The sequence below is a fragment of the Podarcis bocagei genome, assembly GCF_964188305.1.
Source record: "Podarcis bocagei genome assembly, chromosome: 11".
NCBI classification, from domain to species: domain Eukaryota; kingdom Metazoa; phylum Chordata; class Lepidosauria; order Squamata; family Lacertidae; genus Podarcis; species Podarcis bocagei.
Window position 1 is genome coordinate 9,314,338 of NC_138136.1, and position 24,628 is coordinate 9,338,965.

Here is a 24,628-nt window from a genome sequence, read left to right on the forward strand (position 1 = left end):
TTTTAACATTGCTATGCTGTGCCTCGATTTCCCAACACAACCCTGTTGCAGAGTTTGGGGGTGACATGCAGCCTTAGTAACAATACATTGCCTCACACATGCTGTCATCCTCCACACCTTTAGGGAAGGATTTTCCCCTCTCCCTGCCTGAAAGGAAATTGTACTCTTTTCACCCCAAGTTACAAAACATGCTCTGCATCAAATAAATAGTATGGAGTGTGTTGGTTAAGTTCATATTTCTTATAAATGCACTCTAGCCTACTTATTTGCACAGTGTGGCATCCATTGAGGGCTTTGTACTAGCAGAAGCACTTCTGCTAACACAACACTTTTACCAATCCTCCTTTTTGCATTTGCTGTCCTCCGTGTCATATGTACCATATATTTAGGAGTAGGTTTCAGGGAGCAGGAGCAGATGCGCTGGTAGGTGGGGACAGCAGCAATCAGGTGCAGAAGTGGAAGCGCTTCTAATGCAAAGCCACGGTTGGAGACAAGCCCTATATTGGCTTATACATGTTGGGCATGAGAACTAGAGGAGTAAGGAAAAGGCATCATAGAAAAGATGGGTTCCGAAATGCGACTGAACGAAAGTAAGAAACATAGTATTGCACAGGTGTTCTGGGAAGCAGTTCAAGTACATGGAGCAATAAGGAGGAGAGGCAGATTTTTTACCCTAGATTGTAGGATTAATCTACACTGGTGAATTATAACATTAAAATATGTTATAAAAATGTGACACCAGAGAGTGCTGTAGAGCAGCGATCTGTGGCCAATGGGAAATTGCACTGGAAGCTATATTTTTAAATAGTATTTTTAATAGCGTTTTCCAGATCAGTGTAGATGCGGCTGTAGTCTCCCTTCCATATATTATAACAGAGACCTTACGTACCATTAGCTGCAACTGAACCTAGGAACTCAGTTTTTATTTCACCTTCACCACATAGCCAATGTCAAGTATTGGTATATACCAAGTTTTACAGCAAACTAGAGTCTATGAAATACTGAGTTGACATCAGGGACCAAGCCTTGGAGGAATCCCTAGTCTGCTGCAGCAAAAACAAGTCTTGTGGCACAGTAAAGATTAACAAATTTATTGTGGTATCTGTTTTTTCAGATCAGATTCTCTATCAAATGACCAAAGGTTTTCCTTAGTAGGCAGTTAAATAGGCACAGTGGGGGGGGGACTGTAAGCCATGTGTCTATGAAATGCAAGAGCTACAGTTTGTGATATTCAATGTAAAAGTGTATATAAGTAAAACACAGTGTCTATTTACAACAGCATTCATTTGTGATATCTTTTTTCATAGCTTTTAAATGTTAATTTAACATCTGAAATGGATGGGAAGCAATTATCATGAGCCAGGGCTAAACAAATATAATTAAAAGTTACTGATAAACTCTAGTCCAGCAATTTTTCATTAGAGACTTCCTTTGAAGTGGTTATACTAAGTGTTTATACTAACTTAGACAGTATAGAAGCGCTAGGACTGGGAACTTCCAAGTTCAAAGCCCCACTCATGGATGAGGCGATGGGCTGTAGCTCAACAGCAGAGCACAAGTTTTGTGAAGGAAAGGTTCCAGGTACAATCCCTGTCATTTGCAAGAAGGCCTGAGAAAAGACTCCAGCATGACAGCACAGAGAGCTGCAGTCAGTCAGTGTAGACAACACCAAGATAAATGAATGGTATTTATAGTATTTTCCTATTCACAATGGCCTTCGGTCTTCAGGGAAATCAACTTAGTTATAATCCTAAAAAAGCAGAGACATCACCTTGCCAACAAAGGTCCGTATAGTAAAAGCTGTGGTTTTCCCAGTAGTGATGTATGGAAGTGAGAGCTGGACCATAAAGAAGGCTGATCGCCGAAGAATTGATGCTTTTGAATTATGGTGCTGGAGGAGACTCTTGAGAGTCCCATGGACTGCAAGAAGATCAAACCTATCCATTCTGAAGGAAATCAACCCTGAGTGCTCACTGGAAGGACAGATCCTGAAGCTGAGGCTCCAATACTTTGGCCACCTCATGAGAAGAGAAGACTCCCTGGAAAAGACCCTGATGTTGGGAAAGATGGAGGGCACAAGGAGACGGGGACGACAGAGGACGAGATGGTTAGATAGTGTCTTCGAAGCTACCAACATGAGTTTGACCAAACTGCGGGAGGCAGTGGAAGACAGGAGTGCCTGGCGTGCTCTGGTCCAGGGGGTCACAAAGAGTCGGACACGACTAAACAGCAACATAATCCTATCATTTGCTACATTAGCACTTTAATATCCAAGCTGTCACCTACAGATATATATTCCAAAATATTCCATAGGCCACATGGAGGATTTCTGATAGATTTTTACCCATCAACTCTAATGGGGCCATTCTAGTTCATTTGCTCATGTACAGTAATTAACAGTTACTAATTACTGAGACATCTCTCCCCCCCCCCCCAGTGTAGTCCTATCCATGACATTAAAAAAAAAACCCGGCCCTCTCTGCTTTTGCTTCCAAAGCCGGGCACGTGACGCCACAGACGCTCTCCGTCATAAGCCAGCGGCGTGGGAAATTGTGCGAGCGGAAGGGGGATCCCGCCTTTTCATTGGCCGGCCGGGGAGGGCCCGAGCTCCCTGATTGGCCGGTGGCTCTGAACGTCGTCGAGGTGCATTATTGGGTAGGGCCATGAGGGACGGAGCGCGCGGATTGGTCGGCGGCCAGCGCTTGCGGGGGGGGGGAAGGGGCCGACGCCTGCGCGCGGATTGGGCAGTGCAGTCGGACGGGGCGGGCGAGCGGCCATGGCGTGGTTACTTGGGCCGCGCTGAGGCCGGCTCGCTTCTTTCTGTCGCATTCGGGGAAGGGGCGGCCGTCGGTGCCGCCGCCGCCGCCAGGGCAATGATGAAGGGCGCGCTGGCCAGCCCCGTGGCCGCCGCCACAGCCATGCAGGAGACTTTCGGCTGCGCCGTCGCCAACCGCTTCCACCAGCTGCTCGACGACGAGTCCGACCCTTTCGACATCCTCCGCGAGGCGGAGCGGCGCAAACAGCAGAGCAAGAAGCGCGAAGAGGCGGCCGCCGCGGCCGCCGCCCCCCCGGCCGGGAGGAAGCCCGGCCCGGGAGGAGCCGCCGCTGCCGCCGCCGCCAAAAGGGAATCCCAGAAGGAGCGCAAAGGCGGCGCCTCTTTCCCGCAGCCGGAGAGCCCCTCAGCAGCGCCCGGTAGGGAAGGGACCCGGAGCGGGGGGGGGGAGCGAGGCTTCCCTCGGGCTTTGGGTCGGCTGCGCTGCCCGCGACGCCCTTTGGACGAGGGAGCCCTTCGGAATGAATGGGCCGGGGCGGGGGAAGGAGAATCCGATTTCGCGACTGCGAATGACATTGGACGGGGCGGGGGGCGGTTCGGATTAATGGACGCGATCCCCGCGGCGCACCTGCCCTCCTCTCGCCCCAGGCGGCTGCCAGCGCGCGCCTTCCGCGCTCGCCTCGTGGTCGGCTTCCGACTCCTCCCTGCGCGGGCCGTGGGCGAGTCTTGCCGGCTGCGGAAGGGCAGGGCCGGGCCGCCGCCTGCGTGCAAGGCGATTGTGGCGTCGGGCGGGGAGAGCAGGCGCTTGGGATGAGGGCGCAAAGTTGCGGCCGCGGCGCCTGGGCTCCGCCTTCCCGTTCCGGTCCCGCGGGCTGGCCGGCGCCAAGAGGCAGCGAGTCTTTCCCCCGCCCGGCCTTGTCCCCGATTAATTCCGTCGCTTGACGCCGAGCTGTCAGAAAGGGCTCGCTGGGCTGCCTTCAGGGCTCCTTGATTCCTTGGGGATCAAGCCGATCTCCCAAGCCCTGAGCTCAGCAGTGCCCGGAACGAGGGGTGCTCGTGCTAGAGAGCTTTCTTTGCTGCTCTTCAGCTGAAGGTTTTGGAACAGGCTCCAATCAAGTTTTTGCTCTTCGCATTCCAGACCTCACGTGTGGCAGGAGTGCCAACTTGAATAAAAAATGGGGGAAGGGGCAGATCACAAGCACACACCAGTTGAATTGTAATGCTATAATAATAATAATAATAATTTATCATTTATACCCAGCCACTCTGGGCAGCTTCCAACAAAATATTAAAATGCAATATTCCATTAAACATCAAAAGCTTCCCTAAACAGGTCTGCCTTCAGATGTCTTCTAAAAGCCTGGTAGTTGTTGTTCTCTTTGACGTCTGGTGGGAGGGTGTTCCACAGGGCGGGTGCCACTACCGTGAAGGCCCTCTGCCTGGTTCCCTGTAACTTGGCTTCTCGCAGCGAGGGAACCACCAGAAGGCCCTCGGCACTGGACCTCAGCTTCTGGGCAGAATGATGGGGGTGGAGATGCTCCTTCAGGTATACTGAACTGAGGCCACAATGCCCATCAACTTGGGGGGGGGGCAACCCCCCTCAGATATTTTATTGGAGGGGCTGAAGGGACCTCTGCCCCTAGGAGTTGGCTTCTGTGATTTGTGAACAACTCAGTTTGTGCAAGAGCACGTATGAGTCAGTGGGGGCAGTTGTATCCAACCCATGTGCCTGGATTGTGCTGAGAACCTAAGCTAAAACTTGACGATTCTCAGAGCAGGGCCGAGTCATGAAACATTGGTGTGTTTTCCACCCCCACTTGCCAATTTATGAATAATGGCATTATTCCAAGGGAAAGATGCACCAGGTTCTTTGATGTAGCCCGCGTTGTCATTGCCCACAAAAGATTGGCCATTCCAAGTGATTGGGCAGAGGGGATGTCTTAAGCTGGCATCAGAAAATCATTCATGAGGAGATGGTCGTATCTCTGTGGTGAAGGAGTTCCACAGGCAGGGTGTCACCTCAGAGAACATGCTATCCTGTGTTGCCACAAAGGCTGTAGCCATTGGTGGAACCATACAGAGGGCCTTTCCCATAGATATCAAGACCCAGGCAAGCAAATGTAGGTGCTCCCTCAAGTACTGCTGATGAACAAAATACATGTATTTCTGTGAGCCTGTCTCCAATTTTAATCCAGAACAAAAATGTGTGCCTTGTCAATCACTTGAAAAACATTGCAGCTTGGGATAACTAGCGTAGTAAAACCTAATACGTATTTTTACTGCACACAGCTTAATATAAAATTTCCTGATGTCAAGATTTAGGTAAAAAAAAATGCACTGCAGAATGGTTTAGCAGGTCACTTAAATGTAAAATTGGGTGTAAGACAAATTCATTCATGCTTCGGAATACTTCTTGAATGTTCAAATTACATACACAATATATATTTTTGCTGGCTGTCCCCAGTCTCTCACTTTCTATATCCTGACTCTTCAATTTAACCAATTTGTACTTGGGACTGCCCAAAATCTTCATATGCCATGTCTCTCCCTACAGACACATATATGCAGAGAGATGGGATATCCATGGACTATGGCAATTGTTTCATCACAGCAGCACAGTTTTTCTGTCACACAATAACATGAGTTGCTGCAGCTGGCTATGGTAGTGTGCTGATTGTTTTCTGTCTGAACCCGGGACAACTGGGGTAGATCAGATGGAGAACATTTTATCATGTCTGAAGTGTCCTTCCTTCATTCTCCGTTAAATTTACTGTTCACACAGAAGAGCAAAGGGGAAAGTATGCAGACTCCTCTTTAGAGATTTGAATGCCTAAACTGTCTAGGTGTAAACTAGAGGCCGAGGATCACATTCCCTTCTGGTTAACTTTTTTGGGGGGTCCGGAGGCTGGTGGTGAGCAGCTGATGCAACTCTTAATATTTGTTCAGTGAGGTACAATCCCCCCCCCACAAGTGAAGGGCTTCCAGGCAAGCAATAGGTGTTATCAGACTGCAAGGACACCTTTTAGCCAGGCAAAACAAAAGACTGCATAGGTTGCTTATAAGGTAATGTGGTTCTGCAGAGTATCCAAAAGGGCTGGAGAGAGATGGCTGAAGGGCCACATTCAGCCGCTGAACCTGAGGTTTGTCACCCTTGGCCTAAATCATTGGTGTCCAAACTTTCTTCAGAGAGGGCCAGATTTGATGAAGTGAAGGGCCATAGGTGCCGACCAAAGTTGCTGACTTTTTAAAAGGATTTTACCCCAAAGTTACTGAGTTTCTTTTTGGATTGAAGTCGTTGAGGTGTTTTATAGGATTTTACCCCAGGAAATAAACTTCCACAGGGGCCGGATTAAACTGACCGGCGGGCCAGATTAGGCCCCCGAAAAGGACTTTGGACATGCCTGGTCTAAATGGTAACATTGTCCAAAATCTGCAGGATTACGATCTGCTCTCTTCCCCTTTCCACAATGTGTGACCCAATTAGTAATTGCGTCATATACGTGCTAACGTTGGCTATGGAACTGCCTAGCACAGCTGACTGATTGGCAGCTGCTGTTGAGAATCCCTGGAAGAGCATGTTTCTGAGACTTGCTACACAAGACTGTTGAACTGAAAATCGATTGATTGATTGCATTTATAACACACCTCCCCTCCCCCCACTGAGCGCACAAGGTGACATACATGGTACTTAGTCCCCTTCCTCATTTTATCCCCACAACAGCCTGGTGAGGTAGGTTAGGCCAGGAGGCCCAAGATCATCCAGCGAGTTTCTCAACCGAGTGGGAATTAAAACCGTGGTCTCCTAGGTCCTAGTCTGACACTCAGTAACCCTGACACCACACTGAAATGAACCTTGGAAGCAGATCTCCCTGCAAATCACATTCCACTTTAGGTTAGGTTGATACCTCTTAAGTCACACTATGTTCATTCCCCCACCCCCTCGAAATGTTGACATGGTGAAAAGGGATTTGAATATTATTGGCTAAAAAGCAGTTGGGATTTGGTCATTTTAGAACTTTGTCCATTCTCTGTTAGTGCTGCTTTACTAATAAGTTCCCTTATATCTTCTCCCATCATATCAACAAGATGGGTGTTAGTCTTTGGTAGCTGTTTTCACATTTAATTTGTTAACTTTTTGTCTGTTTCCCTGGGTCGTTTTTCTCCCTGGAAATTAGTGGCTCTGTGCTGTTTTGATCCTTTCAGATGACGACAGCATCTGAACTATCTCTTTCTGCTATCAATACATTTACATACAGGTTTGATAAATCATGCAACTAGGACTGTTTAGGTAGCGCAACACTTCCTTCCAGCTGCAGTGTTCATCAGAATTTGGAAAGCGTGGGATATATTAAAGCCTCATAGTGTTACAAGACTTCTATACTGGTTTACTGGGATAGAATCCTCTCCTTAGAAATGGCTGGGTTAATATTGGGTTTTTGTTTTGTGAACTACCATGTGCTCTGTTGGATGAAGAATTGTCTAAAAATTCAACAGATAAATAATAGGTTTTGGCCCTAGTCCGAACAGTGGTCTGAAAGAGATTTGGGAGAAAAATGCTTCAAATCATCTCTCAATATAATGGCAAATTCAGGGGGGTCTTTTCTTTGTGAATGCAGTTTACCTGGTCACATGCAACTTTAATCCAGACATCATTGCTGATTTCTCCTTCCCCCCTCTTGTTTTTGCTGCTTTGCATTCTCCGTGTGGAGGGTGGTAAACATTTGAAATCTAGGACTGCTTAGGTTTCTTTCTTGCCAGTAGTTGAGATGCTAACTTACATTAATGATAAAAACTGCAATCCTTTTTCAGGGTTGTAGAATTGGTTACACGTTCAATTTCAGCTGTGTAGTCATAAGCACAGGCTTATTTTACTTGTAAAAATTACAGTCTTTAAAACATAGCTCTGTGTAATTATCTTAGGGTGTGTGTACACAAGCCTTTTAATATGTATGAGATTCAGCTAACTCAAATAGGAAACCATATAATTATAAAAGTAAACCTCTTGGGTTGTAGAAGAGCCCTTTGCTCGCTAAAGAGCTCTTAGTTCATTAAAATGTTTCTTCTTTATGGCTTAAAATGCAGCTTCCTACATGATTATATAATGCAATATTATAGTGGGTATAATACATACTGAAGACTTTGAATGAATTGTTTGCCAGGACTTATTTATAGTAAACACACACATGCTATTTCCTTAATTTCTTTAGACAATTTGTAGGTCTTAGCAGGGCTGGCCCAAGGCATTTTGGCGCCTGAGGTAGACCCCAAAATGGCCCCTCTCCTCGCTGGGGAAGAAGGGGCAAGGGAAAAATCAAAATCAGGAACAAGGGGGAAGAAAGGTTGACATTTGGATCTGCTGCCCCAGTGGATCCTGCTTCCTGAGGCAGTCGCCTCACCTTGCCTCGTGGGTGGGCTGGCACTGGGTCTTGACATCCTTTGGACTACTGCAGCTGATCAGCCATTGAAATAAAATGGCTTCTTTTGGATTCTAGAAAAAATGGCTTGGCTCTGCTTGGTCATCAGTTGTTGATTCTGTGAAATGGCACTTTAGATGCCTTCATTCCAGAAAATTGCTGGGCTACAGAAAATGCTAGCACTGTGGAATAAGCCTTTCTACATGCTGCTGCTTGGATTGTGGTCATTGGTAGCATGGCAGGATTCCTTTATGAAACATCTCTGGAAGAACAAGTTTTTCTTCCTCACATCGAAGGCTTGTAGGTAGTCACAGAAGATGAGAGATCTAACAAATTATGCAGAGAGGCCAAGATGAGGTAATGTCTCCCAACAGCCATTCCCATTATTTTTTCCATATATTGAAAGCTCCAAGTTCACTGGGAACAGGTCTCTTTCAGCATGGTATCTCATTATGTCCTTCCAGTTGTTTTATGACTCTTTAACTATCAAGCAAATAAATAAATAAGGAGGGTGTGATACTTAGCTGGCTGAGTGGTGATGCTGTAACTTCTGATGCGTGATCCATAAGAAATCATTCACAGCAGCTGGCTCAGGGCACTGATTCAGAAGTTGTTGTTGTTATTATTATTATTATTATTATTATTATTTTCTTTATACCCTTCCCATCTGGCTCGGTTTCATCAGCCACTGGGCAGCTTCCAGCACATATAAAAACATAATAAAACATCAGACATTAAAAACTTTCTGATAGAGGGCTGCCTTCAGATGTCTACTAAAAGTCGTGTAGTTCTTTATCTCCTTGACATCTGATGGGAGGGCGTTCCACAGGGAGGGTGCCACTACTGAGAAGGCCCTCTGCCTAGTTCCCTGTGACCTCACTTCTCACAGTGACAGTGAGGGAACTGCCAAAAGACTCTCAGAGATGGACCTCAGGGTTGAATGATGGCGGTAGAGATGCTCCTTCAGGTATATCAAGCCAAGGCCATTTAGGGCTGTAAAGGTCAGCACCGACATGTTGAATTGTGCTTGGAAACGTGCTGGGAGCCAGTGAAGATCCTTTAGGGCCTGTGTAACCATTCTTGGCTTGCCCATTAAAAGTACAGATTTACCATATTTTTCGTCCCATAAGATGCACTTTTTCCCCTCCAAAAATGAAGGGGAAATGTGCCTGCGTCCTATGGGGCGAATGCAGGCTTTCGCTGAAGCCTGGAGAGCGAGGGGGGTCGGTGCGCACCGACCCCTCTCGCTCTCCAGGCTTCAGGAAGCTCTGCGCAACCCTCGGGAGACCGGCTCCGAGGGTTGCGCAGAGCTGCCTGCAGTCCTGGGACCAGCGCAGCTCTGCGCTGCCATCCAGAGCGGGGCGCTAAGCTCCGCCCCGCTCCCGGTGGCCGCGCAGAGCTGCCTGCAGTCCTGGGACCAGCGCAGCTCTGCGCCGCCATCCGGAGCGGGGCACTAAGTCCCGCCCCGCTCCGGATGGCGGCGCAGAGCTGCCTGCCATCCCGGGATCAGCACATCTCTGCCCATCGCCAGCCCCACAAGCTCGGGGGACAGCGGGGAGGCAGAGCATGCCTTCCCACTGTTCCCCGACCTGGTTCTTCCAGCCCCGCACCTGGGGGGGGGGAATAATTTTTTTTCTTTATTTCCCCCCCAAAAAACTAGGTGCGTCCTATGGGCCGGAGCGTCCTATGGGGCGCAAAATACGGTATTTCCTGCATAATCACTAGCACATCTTCCTTGTAACCTTCAAACTTTCCTCATTTTCTTGCTAAGATTTTTGCTGTGCACCAATACTTGTATTTCCTAAAAGGCGTTTAGTATTGCTTGTTGGAATTGTTGGAATACTTTCATGCATCCGTGGGAGTATGAATTTTATAGGGGTTTTCACAGTTGTCCCCACTAGTTGTGATATCCGCAGCTTGTATATTTTAGTTGGGAGTCCTACATTCTGAATATTGGGTATGCTTCCTCTGTTTTCATATAAATTGCACAAAAACTGCCCCCTTTGATAGCTGAGCTTTCTTGCTGAGTTGCTTGTATTGAATTTGTAAAGCCCAGTCAACAATTGTGAATGTCTGTTTGCTGTCAGTGGTACCTTTGAACCAGATTTGGGCTTGAAAATAATTTTCCTTTTTTTATTATCAGTTGCATACTGTCAAGCTTTATGTTGTACACTGAAAATTGTAACACTTAACAATGGGCTGTGAAATGAAGCTGAACAATCACTTTTTCCTATACATTTTGAAGTTTTGTTTAGCTTAGTTTATTATTTGTACCTTACATTTTGACCAAAGGTTAAACAATATAAAATGGTAATTTAAAATAATTCAAAATTATTAATTTAATTTAGCATGAAACTAAAAATGCATTAAAACAAATCAATATATTGCATATTTTATTTATTTTACTTTGTAAAGTATTTATTAAGTATTAAATGTTAACAGATGGTAGAAAACAAACTAGCAGACACAGTTCAAACTACTGTACATTACAACAACCTTCACTAACCTGATGCTTTCCATTGTGTTGGGCTCAAGCCTCCATGCTGACTGGCGCTGATGGGCTTTGTGATCCAGGATATTGGAGGGCACTAGGGTGATGAAGACTGCTTTCAAATACCATTGGAATCTAGGTTTCTCGGTTACTAACAGCCAGTAGCATTGTGTGATTCTCATAGTTCATCTGCCTAACAAAATCATGTTTTTTCTGTACCCCACAGGCCAGAAGCGAGCTCCAAAAAGGGGAGAACAGCAGGGATGGAATGAAAACCGAGGCACAGAGGTAAAGCAAGATAAAGCTGAATGGAGACCTTCTTTCAGGGAGTACCGTCCTCATGAAATGGAAAGACAAGCGGAGTTAACACTAGAAAGGTATGCGCTGTTGGAGGAGGTATAAAAAAGGCACCCGAAAGGACTTTCCGGGTTCATTTTTCAAGCCACCAGTTGGCTAGACCTGTGACTGATGGTTCCTAGAGATGTTCAACCACAAAGCCAAGTCTTTGTTTTCATTCTGTTCTTGGTTGGGTGTCCCCACGTGCGTGAGTCTTGGAATTCTAGACTGCATTATTCCTTTTCGTGCTTCAAACTTGCTTTCAGCTAAATTGATTGCTTACGTGACCTGGACTCGCTTTGTCTTGTAAATGTGACTCTGGTTTACGTATCTGGAGCAGAATGTTCTCTTGAAAAGACAATAAATTCAGGCGGTTGTTTTATCACAGCAGTATGTAAAAAACAAAGAGAAAGCTCTTGGCTTTCTGAATTGCTGTATCATACTTTGTGGTGGTGGGACCGCACCTAGATTTGTGGGTTGGTTTTGTTTCTGTTTAAAGCGCATCTTAGTGGGAGGGGAGTGAAATGTTCCGCAACCTCTCTGAACCACTGGCTGCTTATTAGAAAAGAATTCAAATAGCAGCTCAGAACCAGAGTTGTCTTATGTGAGAAGAAAGGACTTGGCTGCAGCAGCATGTATCAAGACATCCCAATTTGCTTGTATCCTTGCAGGCCTCCATGCCCCCATCACGCTCTGTTCCAGAGGGTTCCTTAACCTTTGAGAGCAGATTACAGTAGGGTAGAAGAGCCAAAAAGGATAAACGTCACAGGCAGAATTCCACTTCTTAAGATTGTGGCCTTTGGAAGAAATCTTCACATTTGCTTATGTTTTCTAGGTAATAGCAGCTGTGGCGATCACACACAGGGCCCCGGACGTTTGACGGTCTATTGACCCTGTGCCGCCACTGCGATTGCTTTTTCCGCTGCCACCACCCCGTATCTCACGGGGACACACGGAGTCCAGTCAGTTGTTAACATAAACAAATGATCAAGTTTATTTTTAAATGCAGGAACAAGCTTATGGTTTCAGTTAGTTTCTCTTGACAGTTTCTTAATCTTAGTTCCTAACAACTCCAAACTGATTATTCCAACTATCTGTCTGACTCCACCTAACAATTCCTCTCACTCTCTCACAATACAACTGTACCAACCCACACCTAAACCTCTCTCTTCCTTCTCCAACTCCCAAACCTCAACTGACTTTCAAAACCTCCCACTCTAACTTTTATTCCCCCCTTGCATTCTCACTGGCCAATCACATCACACCCATTTTAACCCTTTCCTATGACCCATCCTAGGAGGCAAACGCCACAGCAGCAAAATGAAATCTGCTCATTACCACATTGGACAAAAGGAATGCAGTTGCAGCTTTGATTTAGTTTTGTGAACTTTCATGAGGAAATCAACGTGCTGCAATCTGCCTTATTGCAGGGCAGATATGTGGGTAAACCACATACGGAGCGAGTCTGTCCCTGCGGCCTGATAGAGGTGGAAACCGTCTCCCATGTCTTGCTACAATAGCGTTTTTATGAGGATTTACGCTCGGTCTTTATCACCCCTGTTATACAGAAAATTCCAAGTGGGTCTGAACCTCAATGCTTAAAATCCCCGATAGAGTATAAGGATCCAGAGATCACGCTACAGTTGGCCAGATTTTGCGTGGCTGCCATAAAACTCAGGGAACAAGCCTTGCTGTTAAAAAGACTAAGGCCTCAGATGCAAACCCTAGATAATATTTTAGAAACTAAGACCTAAACCACATTTCTAATGGATGTCATATTTGTATTGTTTATTGTTATACAGTGGTGCCCCGCAAGACGAATGCCTCGCAAGACGGAAAACTCGCTAGACGAAAGAGTTTTCCGTTTTGGAGGTGCTTCGCAAAACAAATCTCCTATGGGCTTGCTTCGCAAGACGAAAATGTATTACGAGTTCCTGCGGGTTTTTCCCCCTCCCCCCCTTTTCTAAGCCGCTAAGCCGCTTATCAGCTGATCCGATAAGCCGCTAAAAGCCGCTAATAGCACTAATCCGCTATTCCGTCAATGGGCTTGCTTCGCAAGACGAAAAAACCGCTAGACGAAGAGAATCACAGAACGGATTCTTTTCGTCTTGCGAGGCACCACTGTATTTGATTGTAAATTTGAACTTAATTCTGTTGTGTTTTATGTTCGTTTAGTATGGTATGTGAATCTGGTCTGGGACCACAATAAACTTCGTTTCATTTCCATGGGGAAAACATCAGAGCTGTAAGGTTAAACCCTGCTGGATTGGGGCAAAGGCCCATGTAGTCCAACATCCTGTTTTCACAGTGGTCAACCAATGAGAAACCTGCAAGCAGGAACTGGGGCCAACGCTGCTTTGTGGTAGCAGCTGTTACTCAGAAACATACCAATGATGGTCATCTTTTCCTTGGATTTGTTTAATACCCCTTTAAAGCCACCCAGGTTGGCAGCCACTGTCTGTCCTGAATCATCCAATTTCATTGGATGGCCCTGAATTTGAGTACAGTCAAACCTTGGTTCTCGAATGGCTCCATTTTTGAACGTTTCGGCTCCCGAATGCCGAAAACCCGGAAGTAAATGCTCCGGTTTTCTAACGTTCCTTGGAATTCGAATGTCTGACGTGGCTTCTGCTAGAATGCAAGAAGCTCTTGTAACCAATCGGAAGCCGCACCTCGGTTGTCGGAACGTTTCGGAAGTCGAACGGTCTTCCAGAACAGATTACGTTCGACAACCGATGTTTGACTGTATAATGAGGCCCTATCTGCTTTTTCAGTCTACGCTGTGTATAATTTTAACGCAATTACAGTGGTGCCTCGCAAGACGAAAAGAATCTGTTCTGTGATTCTCTTCGTCTAGCAGTTTTTTTCGTCTTGCGAAGCAAGCCCATTGAAGGATTAGTGGATTAGCGCTATTAGTGCTATTACAGGCTTTTAGCGGCTTATCTGCTGATCGGATCAGCTGATTAGTGGCTTAGAAAAAGGGGGGAAAGGAAAAAAAAACCAGCAGGAACTCGCAAGACATTGTCGTCTTGCGAAGCAAGCCCATAGGAGATTTGTTTTGCGAAGCACCTCCAAAACGGAAAACTCTTTCGTCTAGTGAGTTTTCCCTCTTGCGAGGCATTCGTCTTGCGGGGCACCACTGTAAATGTCTTGCATGTAACGCTTTGCTTTTCTATTGGATCTCAACGGTGTTAACCTATTGAAGATACGCTGGGTCAAGCTAAGGTGAATTGTATTTCAGACCGATAGACCGATTTGATCGGGAAAGGCCAATGAGAGGTCGTGGGGGAGGAAGAGGTGGAATGAGAGGAAGAGGAAGAGGTGGTGGAATGAACAGGACTTTCAACGGCTTTGATCAAAGAGGGAAGCGGGAATTTGACCGACAAAGTGGGAGCGACAAAACGTAAGTGTGCTGGTCTAGTACCTTAACAGCATCTTAGTAATACTGTGTGTGTGTGTGTGTGTGTGTTGTGAATTTGCATCTGTAACCAACCTTTTGGACAACCATTGTATACAAATATTTTTAATTTCCAAAAACGGGGACTAAAAAGAATACGATTTATGTCTCTAGAGGAGTCCGAGCAGAAGACAAAAGGGGTGGAAGTGGACCTCGCAACTGGGGAGCAGTTAAGGATGATGTGAGGTATGACAGTGTTTTAGTAGTTATATCTGGATTGTAGTCTTGTTGGAACATAGTTTCCGAGTTGTATGGTCATAATTTATCATGTACGAATGCCGCCTCCCAGCTTTCAGATCTTGCATCTAAGAAACTGGCAAAAATTCCAAAATCTTGATGCTAGTGTCAGTTGCTGAGTTTTTGGATTCTGTTTAACGTCCCTAAAATCTCTGCTAAAAATATTGTGATATTTCTGTCATCAAGTTACTGGCATACAATGCAATGTGCTAGTTGTCAAGACTGATGTTGTTTGAGCATGCCCCCATCTCTCCAGTGAGACACTAAGTAATAATATAATAATAATAATTTATTATTTATACCCCGCCCATCTGGTTGGGTCCCCCTAGCCACTCTGGGCGGCTTCCAAAAAAACACTAAAATACAATAACCTATTAAACATTAAAAGCTTCCCTGAACAGGGCTGCCTTTAGATGTCTTCTAAAAGTTTGGTAGTTATTTTTCTCTTTGACATCTGGTGGGAGGGCGTTCCACAGGGCTGGTGCCACTACCAAGAAGGCCCTCTGCCTGGTTCCCTGTAACTTGGTTTCTCACAGCGAGGTAACCGCTAGAAGGCCCTCGGCACTGGACCTCAGTGTCTGGGCAGAACGAGGTGGAGGTGGAGACGCTCCTTCAGTATACTGGACCAAGGCTGTTTAGGGCTTTAAAGGTCAGCACCAACACTTTGAATTGTGCTCAGAAATGTGCTCGGAGCCAGTGTAGGTCTTTCAAGATCGGTGTTATATGGTCTCAGCGGCCGCTCCCAGTCACCAGGTCTAGCTGCCGCATTCTGGATTAGTTGTAGTTTCTGGGTCACCTTCAAAGGTAACCCCACGTAGAGCACATTGCAGTAGTCCAAGCGGGAGATAACTAGAGCATGCACCACTCTGGCGAGACAGTCTGCGGGCAGGTAGGGTCTCAGCCTGCGTACCAGATGGAGATGGTAAACAGCTGCCCTGGACACAGAATTGACCTGCACCTCCATGGACAGCTGTGAGTTCAGAATGACTCCCAGGCTGCGCACCTGGTCCTTCAGGGGCACAGTTACCCTATTCAGGACCAGGGAGTCCTCCACACCTGCCCACCTCCTGTCCCCCAAAAACAGTACTTCTGTCTTGTCAGGATTCAACCTCAATCTGTTAGCCGCCATCCAACCTCCAACTGCCTCCAGACACTCACACAGGACCTTCACTGCCTTCACTGGTTCTGATGTGAAAGAGAGGTAGAGCTGGGTATCACCCGCATACTGATGAACACCCAGCCCAAACCCCCTGATGATCTCTCCCAGCGCCTGCATGTAGATATTGAAAAGCATGGGGGAGAGGACAGAACCCTGAAGCACCCCACAAGTGAGAGCCCAGGGGTCTGAACACTCATCCCCCCCCACCACTTTCTGAACACGGCCCAGGCGGTGTTCAGAAAGGTGTAGTTATTCTGAACAGCCTGTATGAGTACCCTGCAGAGTATAGTTTTTTGTTTCCAACGAGTTCACTTGATGCGCTTAATGTTTCTGCAGTGAGCTGGAACAGACTGCTCCTATGGAAGAGACCGCAGAAACAGAAGAGAACGCAGGAGCACCTGAAGGAGAATCTCCAACCAAGTATGGGCTGGTTTTGAACATCTTGCTCTTGTTGTTAAGTCATTATTGGGAAACACGGCCCATTGTCTAGCATCCTGCAAGTGGTGCAGATATTTGGGCAAGCTGCACCTTGCATAGAGTGTCAATGCAACATTCTGCAACAGGCTTGCCCAAGTTGTGACCCACACTGGGTGACTTCATAAAAAAACCACGTATAAGTACCTGGCAATGTTACATTTGTAGCTGATCTTAGTCCTATTTGGACCCCTTGAAATTAATGGATATGAGTAATGTAGGTTCATTAATTCTAATGGACCTGGCTTGAGTATGACTTGAGTTAGATACAAACCTTGGTGCATATAATTCCTTGTGCAAATTCTGACTTTATAAGACTTGCATTTCTTTCCTTGGCAGCTAAACCTAATTTCCTGTTTTAAAGATTTTCTGATAACTGAGTTTTCATGAAACAGTTAAGGCAGATAATGCATCATCAATCAATCAATACGCCCCAGCCACTCTTCTCTGGTTGGTGAAGATTGCATTTAGTGTCACATTTGATAAGACTCCTCTCCCAGTTAGCTATTTCCATTGTGTAACTAGCAGCTGAATTACTGCCACAGCCATAACATATCCATGTTCTATTCCATCCAAGTACTCTATCAAATACCTGTATATATTGTTCTGCAAAATATACCCATCCAATAGAATATGTCGAGCTAATTGCCTGCAGGGAATAAGAACTATTGTCTGTTTCTCTTTCCTGTGACAAATGGTATATAAGAGCATGCAAGCTCTTAAAGCGGTTTGTGGGTTAGATAGATATCTCAGATGTTTCTTGGGTGTGCTTGTGTACAGCTAGTAAACCTAATGCACTTATAACAGTTTTGATCTTGGACTCGCTATAGCAATACTGAACAGCAAATGTCAGTGTTTTAGAAACTGGTGAAACGATAGGCGTCTGCTGCTGTTGCAGTATGGAAAAAGCAAGGTTCAGGTTTATCTTTGACTTGTATAGTAGGTTAACAATAGTGGTGGAATCCTATAGATCAGGAGTGGCTAACCTTTTGGGGGCCTGAGGGCCATATTTACTTTTGGCCAACTTTCTGAGGGCCTCATGGCATCAGAGGGTGTGGTCAAAAGTTTGTGGATGTGAACACTTACACAAACATACAGGCACATGTGGGTTGAAACCAAGGTGGATAAAAATCAATGATTTTTGAAATAAATTCCGTTCCAAAACCAAGGCACGCTTTCCCATAGAAAGTAATGCAAAGATGGATTCATCTGTTCCAAACTTTTAAAAACAACCCCTAAAACAGCAGTTTAACATGAATTTTATGATCTAATGCGAAACCATCGTTCCATAAAATGAAAGCAATAATCAATTACTGCAGTCACACAAGCAAGCAATCAGTAGCTGAACTGGGTTCCACAGAGTCACAAAAACGCAAAATAAATAGCAAAAACAGACAGACCTCAGCATAACATTCAAAACGGAAGCATGGCACTCAAAACGGAAGTGTAACACTCAAAACGGAGCACATTTGGCTTCTGAGAAACGTTCACAAACTGGAACACTTACTTCCGGGTTTGCAGTGTTTGGGTTCCAAGTTGTTTGAGTACCAAGGCGTTTGAGAGCCAAGGTACCACTGTACAGTGGACGCTCGGGTTGCGAACGTGATCTGTGTGGGATGCACATTCCCAACCCGCAGCGGCGCGTCTGCGCACGCGTGGGTTGCGATTCAGCGCTTCTGCACATGTGCAAAGCACAATTTAGCGCTTCTGCGCATGCACAACCGCCAAAACCTAGAAGTAACCCATTCCGGTACTTCAGGGTTTCGGCGGTCCGTAACCCGAAAAAACACAATCTGAAGTGTCTGTAACCCGAGGTATGACCGTATTGGAAATCATATTTTGAGTTCCAGAAGTTTGAACGCATGAGGGAAGTATTGACATGCTCAGGGGAACTTCAAGGTCTGCAGGAGTTGAAAAGAAAAATCTTCAGGATTCCGTTCAAGTTACCCTATGAGTTCTCTGGATACTCAATGGAGTGCAGTCTGTTGTGGTGGAATGGAGTAGCCTGGAAGGGGGAATGGCTGGCTGGAACAGGAGCATTCCATACTGCAATAGTTTGTAGCATCTTCCACTCACTGGCGCAAGCTGTGCTTACCATTGCTTAAAAAGGGAATCTCCACTTTCAGCGCTCTGTGCGTTCAATTTTCCTCTGCCTTTCCCTTCTTGCCATCCTAGAGGCTAATGGTTTTTACTTAAACCCTTAGAGTTGCTGAAGGAGAGCCTGTGGAAGAAGTAGTTCAAGAGATGACATTGGATGAGTGGAAAAATCTTCAGCAGCAAAGTCGACCAAAGCCTGAATTCAACATCCGGAAGCCTGAAACCACTGTTCCTTCTAAAGCAGTGGTGATTCACAAGTCAAAATATAGAGATGATGTAAGCAAAAATTTAGGTTTTAGAGGGTTATTCCTTTCAACCCTATGTTTTTTTAAAAATGGCTTTATTATGCTGAATCATACTGAGAGATAGTCTGAACAGATGAAACATTATTAGAATTCTTTGGAATTGCTCAAGTTTGTTTAACTTCCAGCAGTAGATATTTTTCCGTTCTTGATGGCTCGGTCGTATTGACCAAACAAGCTTTTTTCATTTGTCTTGTTTGCTACTTTGAAGACTTGTGATCCAGAGTATGAAATCAAAATTGAAATATTGGGGTTTTCTGAAGCTTTTTTGAGTGCCAGGTGTCTTCATGATTTGTATTGTGTGACTGCCAAAAATTATGATAGGCACAGCCCCTACATATTAGATGTTTCCTTAGCCCAGCTTCATGAGGGTTTTTCTTGCATTAGTCACTATAACAGTGTCATTGAAAATAAAATGGTTGTAATTCTTCATAGTTGCATTGAGGATTAGATGATAGGCAGATTATTTTCGAAAGCAACAAGATTTAAGTTTATAAGACCCAGGTAACATCCTCTGCAACACTTGGTAAACCACAACACTTTGATTTAAGGTGACTTTGTCTTTTGCTTGTATTGCGCTTGGAGCCCAAGAAAAAGCGTTATGTGAATTGTCAATGAATATTAATAAAACATATATTTTTTTAAAAAACAACAACCACCAACAATTTATCAGCATTCATTTCTGTGTTGTACAAACCATGGTTAAAAGTATTTACAGTGTAGCATCTTTGGCAGAGCACATTGACTACTCTTTTTGCAAAGGACAAAAAGTTGGCTATGAAAATGCCAAGATAATAGGCGTGTTGTCGTCTCTGTAACATAGAGACAAATTATTGTGACCACTGTGCTAGTAAGGTGTGATATTGTTATACAGTGGTATTGTGGTTTTTTAACAGAACGCGTTCTGGGAGTATGTTCGATTCCCGGAACCATTCAAAAACCCAAGCGTGGCTTCTGATTGGCTGCAGGAGCGTCCTGCAGCCAATCAGAAGCTGCACAGGATGTTTGGTTTCCGAAAATCGTTCTAAAACTGGAACACTTGATAGTTCAGGAGCCATTTTGTTTGGGAGCCAAAGTGTTTGGCTTCCAAGGTACGACTGTAAAATGTTTAACGGTATTAGTACACTTTTCAGAACGACTTGTCATTAGTGGCAATTTAAATAAAAGAGCTGTCTTCTCTCAAATACAGGCATAGGCAAAGTCAGCCCTCCAGATGTTTTGGGACTACAACTCCCATCATTCCTGACCACTGGTCCTGTTAGCTAGGGATGATGGGAGTTGTAGTCCCAAAAATATCTGGAGGGCCGGGTTTCCCTATGCCTGCTCCAAACCCCCTTATAGGTCTCCATGGGTCAAAAGGTGTGGTGAGAACATTGTAGCAATTTTTTGGTTGGTTTTCTTTTTTTTAAAGCTGCAACCGTTTCCTTTTCATGTCCCCCTTTCACAGCTCCTAGGATGCGTCTGGTGGGTGCTCCTTTTCGGGGGGGAAAGAATTCAGGTTGTGTGTTTATAATCTAGATCAATTCTGTTCCAGGTGCTGAAGGAGGATTTTGAGGACGATGCTCACTTTTTCCGGAAAGCAGCAAACGACATCACTTCTCAGCTGGACATTAATTTTGGGAACCTGCCTCGTCCGGGGCGTGGAGCCAGAGGAGCCCGGGGAGGTCGCGGGCGTGTCCGGAGAGTTGAGGACTCAGGAGGACACAGGCCGGAAGTGATGGTAATCATTAGTGTGTTGTGTTAAGCCCTCCTTCCCAGATCTAGCGAATGCAGACTGACCACTTCCCTACAGTTTAGGCCAGGGGTCGGCAAGGTTTACCTCGCCTGGGCCGGTTCACTCCAGGCAGAGATCTCTCCGTGGGCCAGATTGCGTGTGTGCCCGCGATTTCTGACATCTGTGTCTGCGCAGATGTGATTTCTGGCATCTGCAGAAGCGAGTCCCTGCGCTGGGCTAGTACAGCGTGTGGGGACTTGCCAAGTGGGTGACTCGGTTTGGGGGCGGCTCGTGGGCCGGTTAAACGACCCCTTTGGGCTGCTTGTGGCCCATGGGCCTTAGGTTGCTGATCCTTGGTTTAGGCAGATCACGAACTCGATTATGTAGATTTGTCAAATTCTCATGAACTTTTTTAAAAAAACAAACAACCCATTGGAAATAAAATGGGTTAGGAATTCATCTGAGTTCTCTAGTAGTTTGGAGAAAACAGAGCGACCTGTCTGTAGACTCAAGAGGCAAGGAAATCTAAATTTATGCGCCCGCTGCTCTTTCAGGACCACAACCACCTGATGGGCTCACCTGTGTGGGTGGAAATTAGGAGTTCTAGTTGGGAGGATGCCATAACGTGCACTGTTGGTGGGGAAAAGAGCAATATAGGAGGCAGAATTTAGAATAAAATGAATAATTCCACTTCTATCCTGCCATTGCAAAAGTTTGGCCATAGATCTTCCCCCCACTTTTATTCCTACAGCTGTTGAGGTAGGCCAAGAGTGATTGACCTAGGGACACCCAGTTGAACTTCTTGTGGTTGAATTGTGGTCACTTTTAGTTCTAATTCAAATTGAAATGCTATAGTTGTGAATTTTCAGACTCTTCAGAATTTAAGAACTTGGGTTTTACAAGTATTTTTATTAAAAATAATAATAAGCTGAACATGCAAAAGAAATCCTGTATGCCTAATGTACACAGACACTGCCCATCCATTGTTTAATAGAGGCTTACAGTAAATAATATTTGGGTTTGAAGGTTGCGGCGCCAAAATAGAAACTGAGATGAACAAGAGTCAAATTTTATGGGCATCTCAGGATCTAGATAACACCGCCAGTTATTACCTAGCTAGCAGAAAGGTTTTGAGATGTGCTCTTCTTCCTTTTAGATGCACGTCACTGCTCCAAACCCCGACGACCCTGAGGATTTCCCTGCTTTAGCTTGAAAGAACTGAATAATGGCGCCTCAAAAGTAGCTGTGACGATAACAGCTCTATGTTGCTGTGGAAGAATATCATCCAAGCCTACAGAGAGATGACTTATGTGTGTGAATTTTGCACTTCTATTGTGTTAAGCGCCTAGACCTATCCTGTGGGCTAGGAGGCAAGGTTGAGCACCACTGTTTGGGGATTAGCTTTGTGAAGGCTTATGGTATCGTATGTGAGGGCTTTCAAATAAAGGTTCAAGGTGATGGTGTCAAAACAAGTACAGAGGGGTGTCTCTTTGTCTACGGTGTCACAAATGTAAGCTAAACCAGATTGGGTGGTTTTTGGGTGGTTGTTTTTTTGAAAAGAGAGGATTGTTTTGAGACTTGATGGCAAAACCCCATAGGCACTTGGCAGCTGTTTTTCTGACCTGAGTGAAATGTACCTTCGCCTATGCAAAGCAATTGCACAATTTCGAGAGGTTAGCAAATAAACAAAAGCCTGCTCATTGGTTGGGGTGTGAGGTGGTATTTTCACAGCGATAACTCTTCTTACTCCATAACCCTCGGAAGCTGCAAGCTGTAGTGTTTACGGTTTCCTTTCCAGTTTGGAGAGTGGGTTTCTTGGGAGTGAAGTGTGACCAGAGAAATAACTGAGAAGCCCTGTGGGTGGGCTGGATCCCTGCAGACTGCTGGCAAGGTCCCGCAATGCGGGAATGTTCCCTCCATCAATAAACATTCATACACGCAGAAACTTATCTAGTTAAGTGAGTCCAGGTTAGAACTCTTGTTCTCTGCGGAGGGTGCTTTTTTGGGGTATGGCAGTGTGTTCCTTCCTGTGAAACCATACTTGAAGCTATCTGGCCTTAGACAACTTTATACCACTTCAGTGAGGCTACTGACATATCAAAGTTTTATACAGGATTAATCTACTGGATCAAGCCATCACTACCTGTTGGCATTTAATCTACAATTGTAATAGCTCCCATGTGCTTTGTTGACCCTTCTGAAATTCCACCAGGTTGTGTTCATCCAGTTTGGGACTAGACTTGAAGGCTTTGCAGCTTCCTTGCCTAATTAATGAAAAAAATGGTTTTTAAAAGCCCGTCTTACTTTGCAAGAGTTGCACTAATCACTGTAGATAATTTAGGTGTGGGTACTTGTGTGAGTGTTGTACTTGGGCATTCGCTTTGAAATACAGAATTCCTCAAGTAGCCCCAGGTAAAAGGGTTATTCTGTAATGCATGTGAATTTAATTATGGCTCCCTTGCAGCTAAGGCATGGATACAAATTCCTCCAGAGAGAGACAGTCTACCAAAAAATTGTTTTCCCTTGTATGGAAAGGACCAGTGCCTTTTTATACCAACACTACACATTGCAGAGCCTGATATAAGCAATATATTTTATTTGTATACAGTTCTCTTATATGTCAGTATTTATATAATCAAATTACACTGGTTTAATAAGAAACACACACACTATCAGATCAAATTTCCAAGATAGTATTAATTTACCCTTAAAATACCTTTAGCAAAATAAACTTCCTTTCTTGATTTCTTTAAAAAATATCATTTTTTGCTTTAAAAAAAGATGAGCAGTATTGATTACACCACATATTTGGAACAAATGATCTGTACAAGAGTTTCCAAGGCAATACATGTAAAAACTATAGGGCAACCTATATGGGAAATACAAGTGGTGACTTAGGTGGGTTGGGGAAGGCTATGTTTTTGTCCAGTTTTGAAACAACACAGCTGTTGTCATAGCAGGTGGATGTTTGAGAATGACCTTGCCCTAAGTTGGCAAGTTTGAAAATTGTGCCGCAGTTGCGATAAACCAGTACTGACTTGGAATAATTTCAGGGGGTGGGGGTTGGTGTGTACGTAGAAGGCAAAGCCAGGAGCTGAAATGGCATTCATTTAAATAGCTCTATAAAAGCCCAAACTAAAGCAAATGATGCAGAAGAATTGTGAACCCTCTTTGGTTTACAAGCCTGGAAAATGCAACAAGCCCCACTGTAGGCATGCAAAAGGCTTGAGAAACACAATATATTTTCCAGCTGACTTACCAGACTGTGTCCCTCAAAGATGGTTTGAGATGTGTAAGACCTGGAACTAGAGCTCTGCAAAAACTACCAAACTTAACATGAAATAAGAGGTGCCTTAAATTGGAGCAGTGGTTGTCAAGTGGCTGTTGTTGCAATGGCGCTCCCATCATTTATATTTGGGTTATTAAGGAACAGGAGAATTGTGTGTATAGTAAAATGTTCAGGGCTTAAGAGAAGTCCTCTCTCCAAAGTTTGGTGGCTAATAGCAAATGCAATTCTGTACACACATGGCAGTAAATACCGCTGAAAACAGTGTTGCTTCTAAGCAAACATGCCTAGGATGGGGCGGTTAATGATTGAGCTTCTCCATGCAACTTAAAGGTCTTCTAATCTTTATAGGCCAACATTTAAGGTTTTGAGTGTGGGGAGTGGAAGTGTGGCTGAACAAAATTTGGAGAAAAGCCAGCTAGTAAAACAGTAAGTTTTGTGGACTAACAACAGTTGTGGACTGTTAAGTAATCTTTTCTTCCATCAAGGCCTTGCTGCTAATCTAGTTAAGTGAAGGCTCAAGCATACCTTGCAATTCTGTCTTTGGTGTCAACCTCCCAGGATCGGTCTGTCATCTCCCATGGGACATCTTAAGCATTTCCTCTTAAGTTAAAGCAAAAGGCTGACATGGGTCTACCCTACACTGCAAGAAGCTACCAAATAACAACTTACGTTCAGGCCTCCGATAACTGAAATATTGCCACTTGTCTGTTTTTAGTAGTATTTGTATTTTCTACATCGGCAATTAGTGCAATATTTTGCACTAATTAAACTAGTGCAATATTTTCAAAGACAACAGGAGGAACTCTTCTAAGGTTATGTTGTAGAGAGGAATTACAGTCCCAAAGTTCAAGGGAATATTTGAGTCACTGAAGGAGAAACCCCACT

At 44.9% G+C, this 24,628-nt stretch overlaps 1 protein-coding gene across 1 annotated transcript; it reads left to right on the forward strand.

The window, feature by feature from the left end:
• Nucleotides 1-2,742: 2,742 nt before the first annotated feature.
• Nucleotides 2,743-21,926, forward strand: HABP4 (hyaluronan binding protein 4). The gene is made up of 8 exons (XM_081213767.1): nt 2,743-3,192; nt 10,905-11,055; nt 14,256-14,417; nt 14,586-14,657; nt 16,204-16,287; nt 18,546-18,714; nt 20,275-20,460; nt 21,611-21,926. Exons 1-8 carry the CDS (start codon nt 2,874-2,876, stop codon nt 21,665-21,667), a joined length of 1,200 nt encoding a protein of 399 aa, XP_081069893.1. The 5' UTR covers nt 2,743-2,873; the 3' UTR covers nt 21,668-21,926.
• The last annotated feature ends 2,702 nt before the right edge of the window (nt 21,927-24,628 follow it).